Consider the following 15,974-nt stretch of genomic DNA (forward strand, 5'->3'; position numbering starts at 1 on the left):
TCCCCACCGAGCAGGGAACTCAACGAGGGGCTCGCTCCAGGACCCTGAGATCATGACCTGAGCCGGAGGCAGATGCCCAACTGACTGAGCTACCCAGGTGCCCCTATAGAAATAAAATTGTAGAGGCTCATACAAAGCAGGCTAAAATAATGACCCCAAACCAACAGTTTAAATTTTACAAATAAATATTATAGCTTGCAGTTAGGTTAAAGCTCTTGTTTAAAGAAGCCAATGATTAAGCAAATCTACTAAATAATTTTTGGTGTAACAAAACCAAGAAAAAAAAAAGAGGGAAAGAGAAGTCTAGTAAGTTTTAATGAAGACTTGAAGGTTCAGCTGGATTCAGCAACAGTACAATGAAATTGCTCCAAAAAATGTTATATATGGTACTTTTAGCAAAAAAGTACCTTCATTGGCAATACTGAATGATGATCAAAAGCATCACGGTCTTCTTCTACCTTCGCTGGTTTAAAAACACCAAAAAAGGTGTCTTCTAAGAGCAACATTTCTAAGAAAGGCTTTAAAAAAACAAGAAACATTCAGAGGAAAAGGAAGATGAGTAAGGAAAGTTTGAAAGAGCTACATGCTCTTTAGACCAAATTAAAAATTGAATGAAGGATGTGATAGGTACCTTCAAATTTGGATGATAAATGATACCAGAGGTTACAGACTGGATGTAATACAGAGACTTGTTCCTTATTAGGTTTTAATTTGAATTCATGGCCACCATTTTTTTAACATCAGGAGATTTCCCATATAAGTTTTTGTTTCAGACTTACAAATGCAGATTTTAAGGAGTGGGAGCCATCCCATAACCTCTTCAGGGTGGTGAGATGTCCCTGTATCTGAAGGTCTCTGGCAATGTTCAAACAGAGGCTGGATGACTTCAATGGTTCCCCTCAACATTCTCTGATTTTATAAACTGAGTCTACATACCTTATTTAGGTCCCTATTGTACTTTTGGCTCTCTTGTGAAGCAACTGATTTAAAGCTAGCGATTGAATATTTTCCCTGAGTGTCTTCAGATCCAGTATCAGTCCTTTTCTCCTCAGCTCCATGCTGAGGCTGACTCCTAAGGACGGTATCAATGGGCACCCTTGCCCTCTGGCTTCCAGTTAGATTGGGCCAATGGGAGACACTGGAGGGACAAGAAGAACTGCCCAGGGCAAGAAGAATATGGGTTGCCATGTTTGTTTCCAGGCTGCCTCCTTGCCGAATTGCAGAGGACTGGCTACCTCCCTCCTCCAAAGGCCACAGCCTTTGGACGGCCCTCTTTTCATTCTCAGCTCTGCTCCATAAGGTAAGGTAACTAATCATTCCTTTCACTCCATAACGTAAGGTAACTAATCATTCCTTTCACTCTTCAAGCCTAGGACGGTAATGCCCCCCCCACTTCTGCTGGCCTGGGTTCTTCACCTTATTGGTTTCCCCTAATTCTGCCAACACCTTCATAAAGAGTCTCTTTATAAAATTCTCCACGGTGTGTTTGCTTGTGCCTTTTGTTTCATGACAGAACCGTGGCTGATACAAAGCCAATATCAAAGATCGTTGTGGTCTTATATCAGAATTGCATCACCAAAGGGTTAAAGTGACAAGGAGCCCTTCCCGTTGGCATGGTGGTGGGCCAAAAGAGTTAAGAGCTTCCCAAAGCTTGTTGCTAGAGCAGCTGACACACTGGATACATGACTCAATATATTTTGAGAACAATAAAAAAAAAAATCTTTGAGAAAAAATTATTTTATGGTTAAAAATGTTTATGGAACATGACTTCCTTATAAGTTTGGGGTAACTATTGTTCTTTACTTTGCCGAAAATGTATAGAGACTGGAGAATAAAGTACATCTTGAAAAATCTCTGTAGCATAAAAATAACTCTTCCGGAAAACTTCAAACCATACAAAGCCGTGCTCTATTCCTCCCTCCATCCCCCCTCCCCACCATCCCATTCACTGTAATGTTCAATTTTGGTTTGAAGAAATGGCTGAAAGACAAATTGCCTTACAACAGGTCTTCTATGAAATATGGGAGAAGGCTGCTGACAGAGTGAGTTAAAAACTGCAGCGTTCGCAATCTGGAAAACATCTGCCTTGCCCTGAACTGTAAACCACCACATTGTAGAAAATGGTTTGTGACAAAGCAGAACCCAGGGCGAGTGTTTGTAAGGTTATGGGACAAGTCAGGGCTATTCAGGCACAGAACTGGGCGCTGTGCCCTTTGGCAAACTGTTGTAAGCCAAGGACTTAACAGGAAATACGAAAGTATAGGCCAGGTATGAAAACTGCCAGTGGAGCCAAAATGGCCCCCTACTTTTCTTATTGGTGGGCACTCTGCAGGGATGCTGGTCAAGGAGTCAAAACCATGCCACTGCTTGGAAGTTCTAGCTGTTTGGTAGAGGGAGAGACCCTTTATTGAGGTCTCTCAGGCATGCCAGCCTGGCTGGTGGAAGAAATGTGGCCTCTGGACTTAATCTAGAGTAAAATAAAGGGCCGAGGTTCGATTATGAAGGCACTAATACAATCAAGATTCGGCCTCCCCATACAAGTCAAGAGAGGAACAAATGGGGGACCTCAGTTAGTGAGGGAGAGAGAAAGAAGAGAAGCCACGTGGTAGAAGTGAAATGGCCAGATCCTGCCAAAGCTGCTCCCAGAGAAACAGGCATTTTCCACAGTTCTGCCCCCAGGGCCGTGTCAGAAAGCAATGATAAGGTCTACAGTGAAACTGTGAACCTGGGAGGTGTGCCTAGGTGCCAGTTGGAAAGAACATAGGCAAATGTTTCTTTTTCAACGTAGTTTCCACCCAACCCACAGTATTTGGCTTGGAAGGTGGCCACAGTGACTAGAGGTAAAGGCGTAGTGAATGAAGGTTTGCAGGCAGGCTCTCAGGGAAAATGGCCAACTCTGAGGACTGGGGATCTGGGGCTGCCGGGAAGGAGGAGAGCTGGATTTAACGGGAAATGGGCAAACGCTGCGAGCCTCGCGTGGAGCTAGTCCTCATCGGGGCTGAGGCTGAGTGGAGCACCTAGGGTCTCTCAGAGAAGATGCCTTTGTGGCTGGGGGTTCCACCCCTGCATGTGTGGAGCTGCAAACAAGAAAATCAATGGACAGCATCCCAAAGATCTAGAGAATCCATAATGATCAAAGGAAAGAGGAAAACGAGAAAGGAATGTTTATTCCTCTGAATCATCTAGAATTTGTTCTTTAGGTAGTTGTGCCATGGTAGACAGAAGACTGTACCTACAGTCCTCTGGACCTGGTTTGAATGTTGGCTGGAGGAAAAACAACATTGCCTCTACTTCTCCATCAGTAAAATGGAAAGGATACCTTTACCCTGTGGTGATTATGAGGATTCATTCACTGAACACATTTTATTAAGCATTAACTAAATCATAGGCCAGAGGCTGGTGTTAAAGAACAGACAACAGTCATCACGAAAATGCCAAGTGCACGACAGCGCACATAAATGTTGGGAACTTAACGTGATTAAGTTAACGTGCTTAATGTGATTCATATTTTTTCCATCTGATTGTTTCACTAGATTGTAAGCTACACGAGGGCATGCTTTGATCTACCCTATTCACAAAGTCTGAAGCATAGTAGAAGCTCAACATATATTGAGTTTCAGTGAATGACATGGAGGATGAGAGGTCAAGGACAGGTCAGGTCTTGCCCAAAATATCTTTGGTCCTTTCACTTCCTCCCAGCACTACTTGGACACAAGCACAGTGTCCTAGCAGAGCCAATCCCCAGAGTTCACACCAGACATATTTGGTTGTGTTTAATTTTATGTTCTGTCTTAGAGTGAAAGTTTGCTGATAAGACGGTCGGTGGTAGGCCATTCTCAAATGCCTTTACAAAGTACAACAAAGGCTCACATTCTGCATTTAATTAGGCCTATACTTCTTTTAGCCTTACTTGGTTGAAATGAAAACAAGTTATTGGTAGGCAAATGAGACACCACATGGAGATTTTGAAATCTCCTTAACTCTGACTTAACTAAAGAATGTAGGGACTCCATCCCATTTGGGAGGCAGAAGGAAAAGGACTCATTTCAAATCTGCCCCACAAGCTTTCAGCTCAGGGTAAGATGAAACGTTATTCTCAACATCTATCTATCTGTCTGTCTGTCTATCTATCTATCATCTATCTATCATCTATCTATCTATCATCTATCTATCATCTATCTATCTATCTATCTATCTATCTATCTATCTATCTATCTATCTATCATCTATCTATCTACCTATCATCTATCTATCATCTATCTATCTATCATCTGTCTATCTACCTATCATCTATCTATCATCTATCTATCATCTATCTATCTATCTATCTATCTATCTATCTATCTATCATCTATCTATCATCTATCATCTATCTATCTATCTATCTATCTATCTATCTATCTATCTATCTATCATCTATCTATCTACCTATCATCTATCTATCTATCCATCCATCCAACAGACACACACATACCGTCTCTAGGTTTGAGTCCTTAGTTCAATTCTTATTAACCATGTGGCCTCGGACAAGTTACTTATTCTAAGTCTCAGTTTTCTCTTCTTGGGTAGAATAAAACCCAACTCACAGGGCTATACGACTATTATAAATGACATAATGCATAAAAAACTCTTGGTCTTTGGCTCATTGTAAGCACTCAATAAATGGCAATTATTGTTTAATGTTATTGTTATTCTATAGTTTAAATTGTATAATTCCTAACCAGTTTCTGCATTCCTCCACCCTGGCACTGTTGACATTTTGGGCTGGATAATTCTTTGTATGGGTCATTCTGTGCATTTAGCTTGTTTTAGCAGCATCTCTGGCCTCCACCCAGTAGAGGCCAGTAATATCTCACAACCAGGAATGGTGACCAAAATATCTTGAGACATTGTCAAATGTTCCCTGGGAGACAAAACTTCTGCCGTTTGGGAAGCATTGGTACAGAACAAAGAGCAGTGAGTGGTCTGAGAAGTAGGAGACCTGGTTTCTATTTGTTGATTGGTGATCTTGGGTAAGTCCTACCACTTCCCTGGGCCTTGGTTTTCTCATATGGTAAAAGAGAGCAGGAAATTCCTACTTTCTCTTTCATAATTTTTATAAGAATGAAAGAGAAAGAAAATCAATGCTCACAGGAAGTGTTATGCTATTATGACTAAGTTGCTAGAGGTGGTCTATTGAGGGGCAATTCCGAGAAGCCTTGCCCAATGACAACAGCTGATGCCAACCTGCTTTCTTCTTTAATTCCCCCTTGGGGACCCACTGGCCTCCCAGCAGCTGCTTCTTGATCAATGTCAAGGATTCCCTGTGCCTTTAATGGATGTACTTGTGGCTTGGCTTGAAGAATTCAAGAGGAACTGTTTCCTTTCAACATGAAATGAAGACGCTCTTTTTGATAAAAATTATTGTAAGTGGCGAAAACTGCCTTGTCATCTCTAGATTTAGCATTCATCTAAATTTATCTCTCACATGACGAGAACTAACCAGTGGTCAGAATGTTAACTTGTCCTCAGTGGACTGATATTCAGAAAGAAAGGGTCTCAGGGTTTCTAACATCAGTGTACTGATTAATACTACGCTAATACAGAGTAATACAAGGGTGGACTTCCTCATCGGTAAGGGAACACTTTTTGATGTCATAGCATACTATGAAAATCCGTATACTAGAATCCAGAGGTGCAGCCTATTGTCATTCTTTTATCTGTTTCTGAAAAAAATCTTTAAATGGGAACTAGCAGCGTGTCTGGGGAAAAGAGCTGTAAGCTTTGAGTTTGGTCAGAGTTACATGTAGATAGAGGAGGGTTCTGGTCCAATCTCATCATCTGTATGATGTAGACCAGTCCTTTAGCCCTTCTGAACCTCAGTGGACTACATTAACACTTACCCTCCAGTGTGGATATGAGTTTTAAATGCACAGGAATATGTAAAGTGTGGAGCACTGTACAGGCACATGGTAAGTGTTTTGTGAGATGTAAGTGATCTTTCTCTCTCTATCCACAGTCTGAAAGACTGCTTAAGGATTTCTTTCATCCCTCAGAGTCTGTATTTGTTCTGATTGCTTCAGGAAGGTAACTGAAATGAAAACCATACTTTTTAAGGTGTAATTTAGAGTTTTGACTAAACTAAACTAATTGTAATAAAGCTTGAATCAGCTTATCAACAAATCATCCAGTTTATGAACAAATTACCCCCCTACTTCTAGTTGGAAATTAAGGTCAGAAGTTACCCAAAGGACAATTGCTTTTACCCAGAGAGGAACGTACAATGTGTTTCTTTCCTGAAATAATTCATTTGGTCTCCTTAAGGACACATGTCAGTATTCTGAGATAACATGGTAGAGTAGCATGAAGATGAGGTTGGAGTCAGACAGACATGCCATTAGGTAGCTGGGTGTAACGTCAGCAACATAAGGGTTAACAATACCCATCACAGTGGAAGGGCAAGGATAAAGCCTATGAAAGCCTCAAGCACCATGCCTGACACATGGAAGGTGCTCAGTTAGCGATGCTTTTCATCCTTGACTCTCTTATAGATCTTTGTACCTTATCTGGTTTAGGAAAAATGGTGGACAACGAAGTAAATGATTATAAATCTACATTTTATTTTAATTCCTTTCCTATTAGCGTTGAATATAGCATGTGGGAAAATTCATGAATTATTAAGGGCACACCATTTAAAAAATACCGGATAATTTGCTTTGAAGTTTCCAACGGTGGCTCTGGAAGAGTTTTACTTCATAATTTGTTCTTTATGCTGTATATGAAGGCATTTTAAAGCCCAGCAATACAAAAGGCGTCTGGTCACCTCTTTCTCCAGCTTGGCATGTTTAACCACCCATAAAATCATTTTGCAAGAGAAGACAATATAGTAACAGGTAACACATAAGAATGAAATTATAGAATAACAGTTACCCACATTTTCATCACTAAAGTTTCTTTTTAACATTTTTATTACTTCTTCTTATGGGCCTCTTTAGTATGTTTTAGCTTCCTCTTTGTTCCATAACATTCGTGCTAACTTCTATTGCATCATACGCACTGCATTGTGATTGTAATGTGAATCACATTTTATTTCTCTTTCAAAACCCCTGCTCCACAGTGGGCTCTCAAATAATATTTGCTAAACTGAGAGCAAACATTCCTCTTTCTCTGTTGACTACATACCAATTATAGTAGATTCCTCTTTATATATATTGACTATATTATTGGTTAAGCATTTACTATCTTCAAGACATCATAGAGTTTTTTTTTTTAACAATGCATTTATTCTCCCAGTACCCCCCAGGTGGATGTTATTATTATGTCCATTTTCCTGCTATGGCTTTCCCTGCAGTGACACTGGACTCTATGCCGGGAGAGCCCAGTTGACATCATCTATGAGAACTAGGATCAGGAAGAAGAGTCAGTTCCAAAACAGTCCCAAACTCCAGGTTTCACCCTTATTTTCATTCTCTTTCTCCTACCCTCCAAACATTTTTCTAGGAAATGGAACAAACTGATTCAGGAATTTCATTTTCTTCCCACACTTCTGTGGCATAAAAGGATGCCACAGACGACACAGTTTAGCTACACACTGCCCTGGACGACTGAGTAACACCTGTAGATTCATCCTACCTCGTGAGTGTTCTCAAGGACAAAGGGAAAACAGTTCTCTTTTGGCTTCCAGTACATCTGTCGTGCTAAAATGGCTGCACATGGACATGGACCATGGAGGGCAATGTCTTTTTCTACATGACTGATTGTGATGAGCTGGTTCCCTTGTGCCTGTTATACCCACTAACCACAATGGCTGTGGGAATAAAGCAGCTTGCTCCCCGAGAGTGTGAGCTGGTACCCTAAAAGGTGTTTCATATAGACGCAACAAGGTTTATCTGCCTCAGAAACATAGTTTGGGATCTAGCAAACACTACCACTCTCCTTTGCCCCCTTATCGATTCTGCTAAGGGCAGGGGGACAGAGAGGGGCTCTTTTAAAAGTCCCTGAATATGTTAAAGGCATTTACCACAGGCTGGGATGTCACACAGGTCAGACTTGAAATTTTCATCCAAGGTGAAGCACCAGGGAGCCTCCTTCTGATTCCCTGGATTGCGGCAGTAGGAATGGCCCCCATTCAGCTCTGGGAAACGCAGGGCGGTAAAGGTGTGCGTGTGGGGGTACTGGGAATTCCATGGCTGGCACTGGCGCCCTGATTTGGTCACACTGACGGTTCCCCGGTAGTCCACACCTGTGCTGTTGTAGCACTTGTGATCTGAAAAACGGAAGGGAGAATGGCCCAAACCGTGAGAAAGAAACAAGAGATGCTAGAGCTCCCAGACAGCAGTTTCTGGAAGAAGGACTTGCAATTAACCTCATGGCTAAGGCTTCCCTGCCGGTCAGGGGCCATGTGGGCAGTCTCCCTGCTTGCTGGGCTGGGACACCGGTCCTGCCTGGCAGTTACATTCCGGGGAGGATTTAAAGCTTATGCGTCAAGAATAAAACCAGTCCTCCACAAGTATTTTTAATACTGAACACACACAAAAAAATCAGAACTGGGGGCGGGACTCGGGGGCACAGGAGTAATTTCATAGTGAATGGTTCAGGAAAGGTTCAAGCTGAACTCTTCTTTCCATTTTTGCTTGATGTCTTTAGACATGAATCGTGGGATAAAGAATCTAGTTCCCGGAAAATGTTCACTAGGAACAGTGCGTGTAGGTTTCTAATAGGAGTTAGGGCCACTCTGTGCTGAAGGACTGGGTCTTTTTGAGAAGGAAGTCCTCTTCCCAGGGGACAACAAGGCTGTTACTTGAAAGCACTGCAAAAATCCTTTGAGTTGAAATAAATCAAAATATGGAGGGGTAATGATAAAATAATAGCAATAATGAAGATGTTGCTATTATTAAGTGCTAAGCATAGTTCTAAGCACTTTAGATGCATTAATGCATTTAACTAATAGCATAATATTAAATTACAAAAGGAAACTAAAAAACTACTGGTGAGTTTAATTCTAGGTGAATGGGAAGTTATAGAGGAACAGAGTTGAGAGGACAGTGGATAGAGGCAAGCTCCATGTATATGTATTTTAAATTGTGGTACAATATACAGCTCAAAAAATTTACCATTAGTGTATTTAGAACATTCAAAATATTGTGCAACCTTCACCACTATCTCATTCCAGAACACCTGTATCACCCCCAAGGAAACCCTATACTCATTCAGCAGTCACTCCCCAAGCCCCCCACCCCATCCCTGGTAACCACTAATCTGCTTTCTGTCTCCATGGGTTTGTCTATCCTGGATATTTCATAGAAATGGAATCATACAATGGTGTCTGGCTTCTTTGGCTATCATAGTACTTTCAAGTTTCAGCCATGTTGTAGCATGTAACAGGATTTTATTCCTTTTTTTTTTTTTAAAGATTTTATTTATTCATTTGAGAGAGAGACAGAGAGAGCAAAAGCAGAGGGAGAGGCAGAGGGAGAGGGAGAAGCAGACTCCCTGCTGAGCTGGGAGAGCCCAATGTGGGACTTGATCCCAGGACCTGGAGATCATGACCTGAGCCGAAGGCAGACAGATGCTTAACCATCTGAGCCACCCAGGCACCCCAGGATTTTATTCCTTTTTATGGGTGAATCATATTTCCTTATATAGATATACCACAATTTGTTTATCTACTCAACCACCGATGGACACTTGGGTTGTTTCTACCTTTCAGCCATTGTGAACAGACCTGTTATGAAAACTTGTACGCAAGTGTGGCAGAGCCTGATCCCTTTTTCAAATTCTTGTGAGTGTACCCCCAGGAGTGGCACTGCTGGGTCAAATGGCAATTCTATTTAAGTCACTGAAGAACCAGCAACCATCTTCAAAAATTATCATCTTCATGAAGCTTCTTGAGGATAGGGACAGCATCTAATCCACCACTGAATGCTCCACCCCCACACAACATTTAGCCCACTGGAAGGTAATCTGCCTGTTTACCAGTAAGATTCCTTGCTATAGATCGAGGTCCAGTTTTCACTATGCCATGGGGTTGCTGGCCCCCAGGCAGCACAGAAGGTGAGGAGTTACCACCTACTTTTATTGATAGGATCTGCCATGGGAATTCCAATCCGGATACAGTTTGCGGCTTCAGGGCTCTCAGGTTGTGGGAGATCTTCACAGTTTGGCAGTTTCAGCCTCATCAGAATCATGGGATTTGATCTTGCAAAAATGTACTCTGTTTGACACAGGACATTTTCCAGGATTTCACATTCATCGCGACACAAGTCCCGGGGCTTCGGGATGGGTGAGGTCTCGTCGCAGTACGGGAAGGCGTAGTGGCACAGGGAAGGAATGGCAAACTGGGAGCACTTATCAGATAAGTGGCTGGAGGTGCCGATCATGGTGAAGGCCGCTGGAAAACAAACACAGTTGTTAACTCCCAGGGGCCAGGGTTGATCTCCTTTGGTTATCTGGTCAACAGATACCAGATAGAAACACACATTGGAAGGAATCCGCTGCACTCAGACAAGGTCAAGAGGAGATTCAGTTCAGATGTCCAAGAGGCTTACTTTCACTGGCTTGGAAAAAAATCATTTTGACTACAAAGCTAAAAAAACAAGATTAAGTTACATATGTACCATTGCCTAATAAAAAGAATTAATTAGGTTAAAGCACAATATATTTTTCATTTTTACTACAAAGCAACAGAACTTTGTGTTTCATCCGGTACTTTTTTATTAGTTTTATGAAACTTCTAAAACATTTGACAGCTGCAGGGCAGAACTTGCTGTCTGCAGTGGCAGAGCCTGATCCTAGGATTTGGTTCTGTGTCTTGCCTCTGAGGTGGGTGACTCTGGGTAACTTGTTTAATTTCTTTGTGTCTCTGATATTCCCTATTCCATCTCCTGAAAATGAGGCAATTCTCTTGGAAGTTCTCAAAAAAGCACAATGCAGTCATTCCAGGCTGCGTATCAGTGGTCATTTAGCCTGACTTCTTACTCAGCTCGGCATCCGCGTACGGAAAGAGTACTTGCCTCCCTTTGCACTGAAAGGAGCTTTACCTCATGAGACAGGCTGGGGGTGGTTGGTGCGCTGTCTCCCAATGTATGTTCCTCAGAACAGTTGCTCTGTAGCATAGTCATAGTGTTTGAGAAACTAGGGTTCCAGAGCCAAACAAGTTTGGGAAATGCCAGGTTACACAAAATTAAGTGGCTTTTTTTAACTGTAATATTTTCCAGCAAGCAGATGTCCATTGAAAATGTCTAAGAGATGATTATTACAAGTGGGTGATGAAACATTTACATCGGAACTCCCATTTATTTTTGTGAATACTTAGCGAAAAAATATGTTAAGATGTTCTTATATTAGGTTGAAATGTGCCTTCAACAGCCCCTCCCCATTAGTCAGTCCGCTTCTGTCCTCTGGCATTTCAGAGTTCGTCCTCCTGAAAGTTCTTTAGCAGGTGATAAATCCAGCTTTCTATAGTTGCTTCTCTAGGTTAAATAGCTCCCCTGGGCTCCTCTTAGTTCCTTCATATTCCTCAGGACATAGTTTCTAGATGCTTTGCTGTTCTGTGCACCTGCCTCAGGTCTGTTCAATCCTAAGGTTGCCAGATAAACTACAAGGCACTTCATTTCCTTTGAATTTCAGGTAAACATTTGGAACATACTTATAGTAAAAAATTATCCACTGTTTACCTGAAATTCAAATGTAACTGGGTGTCCTGTATTTTTATTTGCTAAAGCTGGCAACCTTATTAGAATCCCATAAAGGCAATTTTAATGGCTTGCAAGTGTACGTGGCAACGGAGCATACCTATACGAATGGAAGAAACACAAGGCTGCTGTAACCACCAGAACCAGGTGTACAAAATTGTACAAGGTGACCTACAGTGCTTTGCTCATGCATGCTAGAGAGTGTGTCATTATTGGATTTCCATTAAAAAGATACTTTTGATTCAGAAACATGAAGGGTAAAATAGAGAAGGCTAGAGCAGGAAGAGACTTATGATCATCTTGCCTGATCACTCACTCCACCGATGAAGAGAGAGATTTTCATGAAGAATAAGAGATTTCCCCAAAGTCACAGTATTGGTGTCCAGAATTCTAGACTCTAAATTGATTTAGAGTTTACACGACTTTCAGTCTACACGATGTTGTCTCCAAGCAGTAACCTCTAGGAGGGCAGTGACGTAAGCTGGCTTATTCACCACACCGGCATATTCCCAGTGCCCCATCCAGTTCCTGGTATGCCCAAAAACACTAATAATCTTTATCGAGTGTCTGAATGAATGTGAGACTTTTCAGAGCACCCTTTTCCTCTAAGAGCAACAACCTTCAATAAAGTATTCTAATGAACATTACAGAACACAAAGGTCGTATCTCCTGCTTCTTTGTGGTCCAGCTCCTAATCCCTATGCCTAGCCCAATCCTTTGTCAAGAGAGAAGCTCAAGAAAACATTTGGTGAGAAAAAGAGTTATACAAGGTATCAATACAGTTTCATTGGTGTTACGTACCTGTGATCTGATTTTCTATTTCCCCTTGCATGTGCAAAGACTCCATATAGACAGTGCGGTTGCCAATAAATCTTGCACATGCAATCCCTCTGTACGGCTGACAGAATCCATCTTCTTCAAACTCATCTCTAGAAACAGAGCACAAACGTTAGGGGCTGGTATACATTTACATCCAGTTGGCTCTCACTGTGTCATGTCCGAAACAGTCGCTAGGGGGAGAAGCTGAGCACAGTAGCCCCAAGGCAGGGCTAAGGAGTCCGGCTTTTCCTCAGTTCCACCCATCACTTAAAACATCTGCTGGTCACGTTGGTCAAGTTTCCTTCACCCCCAGAGAATCATTCTTAAGCGCAAAGTCATCCTTAAATAGGGGAGAAAGCACTTTTATTTTCGCAGCTGGTGGTGATGTAGTTATAAAAGTAAAGAGGAAATGAGTTGGGAATCTGGGCACATGTTCTACAGTTTTTTGTTTTTTAAGCACAGACTATTTCTGCTTCATTTGCTACAAAGCCGTGGGTACATTATCCACAAGATCCACTCCAACTGATGTGTCAATTAGGAGGCTCTGTGGGGTGAGAAGCTGGGTGCAGCTGGAAAGAAACCAGAGGGCAGCGCAGTTACGTGGCTCTTCACTGCTTAAGACCCATTATCTCTACCCAGCAGAGAGACGTCTAGGCAACCCAGGGGCTGCACAATTTCAAATGAGTCACTAAATTCCAGGAAATCTAGAGTATGTGTCAATGAAAATTGTGGTTTCGTGATCTCCAACAACTTTAAAAATAATCTTTAAAAAATCTGTTGCCTCAAAATGATAATAATAAAAAAAGTAGGGGGAGTAGATTTTATTCTGAAGACGAGGGGATGCCAGATGGTGTGGTTAGCATCAGTGTGGCAAATGGCTGGAGATCGAAGGCTGGAGGGTTGGACCCAAGATGGCAGCTTCAGCTTGAAAGGCTAGAGGCTATAACATCCCACGAGGGCCTACCATAAGCACAAGACACCAGAGTACAGAATATCCAGCTGGTTCTCAAAAGCAGACCACAGCCAAACAAAAGGCCACTTGCTATGCTCCTGGGCTGACCTCACCCTGGAGGCTCCTCCTCTGTTAACATGGCTGGAATCAGTACATTGTCTGAATAAAAATATGTTTTCCTCTTCGGTTTCTTCTAAGTTAAAGTACTTTAGAGCCAAAGTCAGAAGGAAATTGTATTCCTGGGTTTAACATTTGCACGTCCTTAGCCAATCTGAGTCCTCTGAGCTATGGTTTTCTTATCTATAAGATGAAGATAATCATTGACCTCTCTACCCTATAAGTGAAAGTCAGGAGGACCCTATCAAACAACGTAAATGCTCTTACAAAGTGCTACTCAGAGGTAACACATGCTTATTATGGAAGTATTTATGATTACCAAAGAAGACATTTATTTAAAGGGCAATTATTTACTAAGCTCCTATTCTGTAAAATCGACTCTAGTCAGTCTGATGGCCCTAGACATCCCTCCTTGGGGGTTCAGTGTGGGAGTCTAGAAAGCCCACTCTAACAGGAAACCAGGTGAAAAAAATTTGATAAAGCTGATCATTAAAAGACCAGTTTCCAGCAGCTCTCTACTTCCTATTCACTCTAACAGTCTTTTTGCAGGTAGAGATGGGGGGGAAGTATCTTCACTTTAGTTCCCAAAACAGTTTGCATTGCAAAGCTCTTAAAAACTTAACCTGTAAGTGCACATACAAATGAATATATCACATACCTGACATGAAGACATTGAAATTTTAATGTTGTAAAATCCTGCAAGCACTCTACATGTTTACTTTCATAAATCCTAGAGTAATGTTGAAGCCTTTTTGGCTTAAATTTTACTTGGGTTGTAAAATTAACTCCACTTTTATTGGGTAACTAATACTGTAAACCTATGGGGAGAAAGAAGTTTCTCGATGACCCAGCCTTGGATCTTGGAAACCAAAGTACTGAGACTAGAATGCACAGCCACACCACCCCCTGCTATTACAGATGATGCTTTTCTATCCCTAGGCATTAGCAGAGTCCTGGACTTTTAAGGTGTCGTTATGAGAACACTTCTTCCTCCCCCACATTAAACTCTCAAGGCCTCAATTTATATCTCTTGGGAGGACAAAACCCTGGAATTAACCCCAGATATAAATCCCCAGCCTACTGGGAGTCCCCATATTTTATGTGTGAGGCTTAGGCTAAACTTCTTACCACCTTTCCAGTTCAAGACTCTAAAAAGACTCTTTGAATACTTTTTTTTTATAATAATAAAAAAAAGAATGCAGTTCCTTGGCTGCATATTTCTTATCAAGGGCTTAGAGGTGCAGGTGTATTGAACTTTTGACTGTGCCCAGAATTCCTGATATTCTGACCAGTCTTTTGGGGACAGATATAAAAAGCAAAACAAAACAAAACAGAACAAAAAAACAGTGTGTAATGTCATCTTCGAGGGGGTAGTTCTCAGCCCCGGCTGCTCTGAAGAATCTCCCCAGAAAGCTTTTGAAAACACCAATGCCTAAGCCCCACCTCAGACTTACTAAATCATACTCTCTGGGGATGTGGCAGAGGCATGCATGCTTTTTAAAAAAGCTCTCAGGTGATTTGAATGTGGTTGAGAACCACAGCGCTAGAAAAACAAACCTCTATTAAGTGTCTGCCACTCTCTGTGCTGGGTACCATGCTAAGTGCTTTCTTCCAAGTAGTCTCTTATGTGGCATTATTATCCTTGTTTTACAGAGGGAGAGACTCAGGTTCAGAGAAATAACTGGCCCAAATTCACACAGCCAGTTCTTGGTGGAGCTTGGATTTAAACTTAAAGTACAAGCTTAAGCCATTACACCATGTTGTCAGATCTATAATGATGGTCCTGTTTTGAGTATTACTTTTAAATCAGCCCAGTGATAAATAAGAGACTTTAAAATGAGCCTTTATTTTGGACCAGGAACTGTTAAGTTTCACTTACACATACAATTGATATTAAATCATTTAATCCTGCTAAAAAAGGGGAAGGTGTAATCATCCCCATTTTACAGATGAGAAAACTGAGGGTCAGAAAGAGTGGAGAACTTGTCTAAATTTACACAGCAAGTAGAAGAGCTAGATTTGCCCAAACTAGCACTTGTACACCGTGGTATACAGCTTCCCTCCAAATGGTTTATGAAGGTTTTTGCACTGCTCACAGGGGCTTTCTGTTGTGAAGATGCCTTGGTGTGTGCCGGGTGGCAAAAAAGGTTTTCTTTGGGACATTGAGTCACAATCACCTTTCACGCTTTCCATTTTTCCTGCTGGCTTTTGGCTGTAGGGAAACCAATGCTCCTCCAACATTCATCAGCTCTATGCTTTTTTCTCCAGCTCACACTTCTTTCATCATTAATTTTGCTGAGCAAACTCAAAAACATGGAGCACACAGTGCCAACAGTGCAAGGGCACTTGCAGTGAGCATGCCCCAAGGCTGCGTTCTTTCTGCGGGGAAGAGGGTGCATTGTGAAAGGGTGAAT

General features: G+C 41.8%; 1 protein-coding gene across 1 annotated transcript in view; it reads right to left on the bottom strand.

The window, feature by feature from the left end:
• The window catches only part of ROR1 (ROR family WNT receptor 1), a 180,974-nt gene that overhangs the window by 23,754 nt on the left and 141,246 nt on the right, over positions 1 to 15,974 (bottom strand). Inside the window, exons 6-8 of the mRNA XM_088022847.1 lie at positions 12,474 to 12,601; positions 10,052 to 10,369; positions 8,000 to 8,245 (exon numbers count right to left, since the gene is read on the bottom strand). Coding sequence (XP_087878973.1) covers positions 8,000 to 8,245; positions 10,052 to 10,369; positions 12,474 to 12,601 — 692 coding nt within the window. The remainder of the gene's footprint in view (positions 1 to 7,999; positions 8,246 to 10,051; positions 10,370 to 12,473; positions 12,602 to 15,974) is intronic.

Source organism: Eumetopias jubatus, unplaced genomic scaffold (genome assembly GCF_037043125.1).
Source record: "Eumetopias jubatus isolate StellerSeaLion01/CBP00866 unplaced genomic scaffold, mEumJub1_p1.0 scaffold_4, whole genome shotgun sequence".
Taxonomy (NCBI): Eukaryota; Metazoa; Chordata; class Mammalia; order Carnivora; family Otariidae; genus Eumetopias; species Eumetopias jubatus.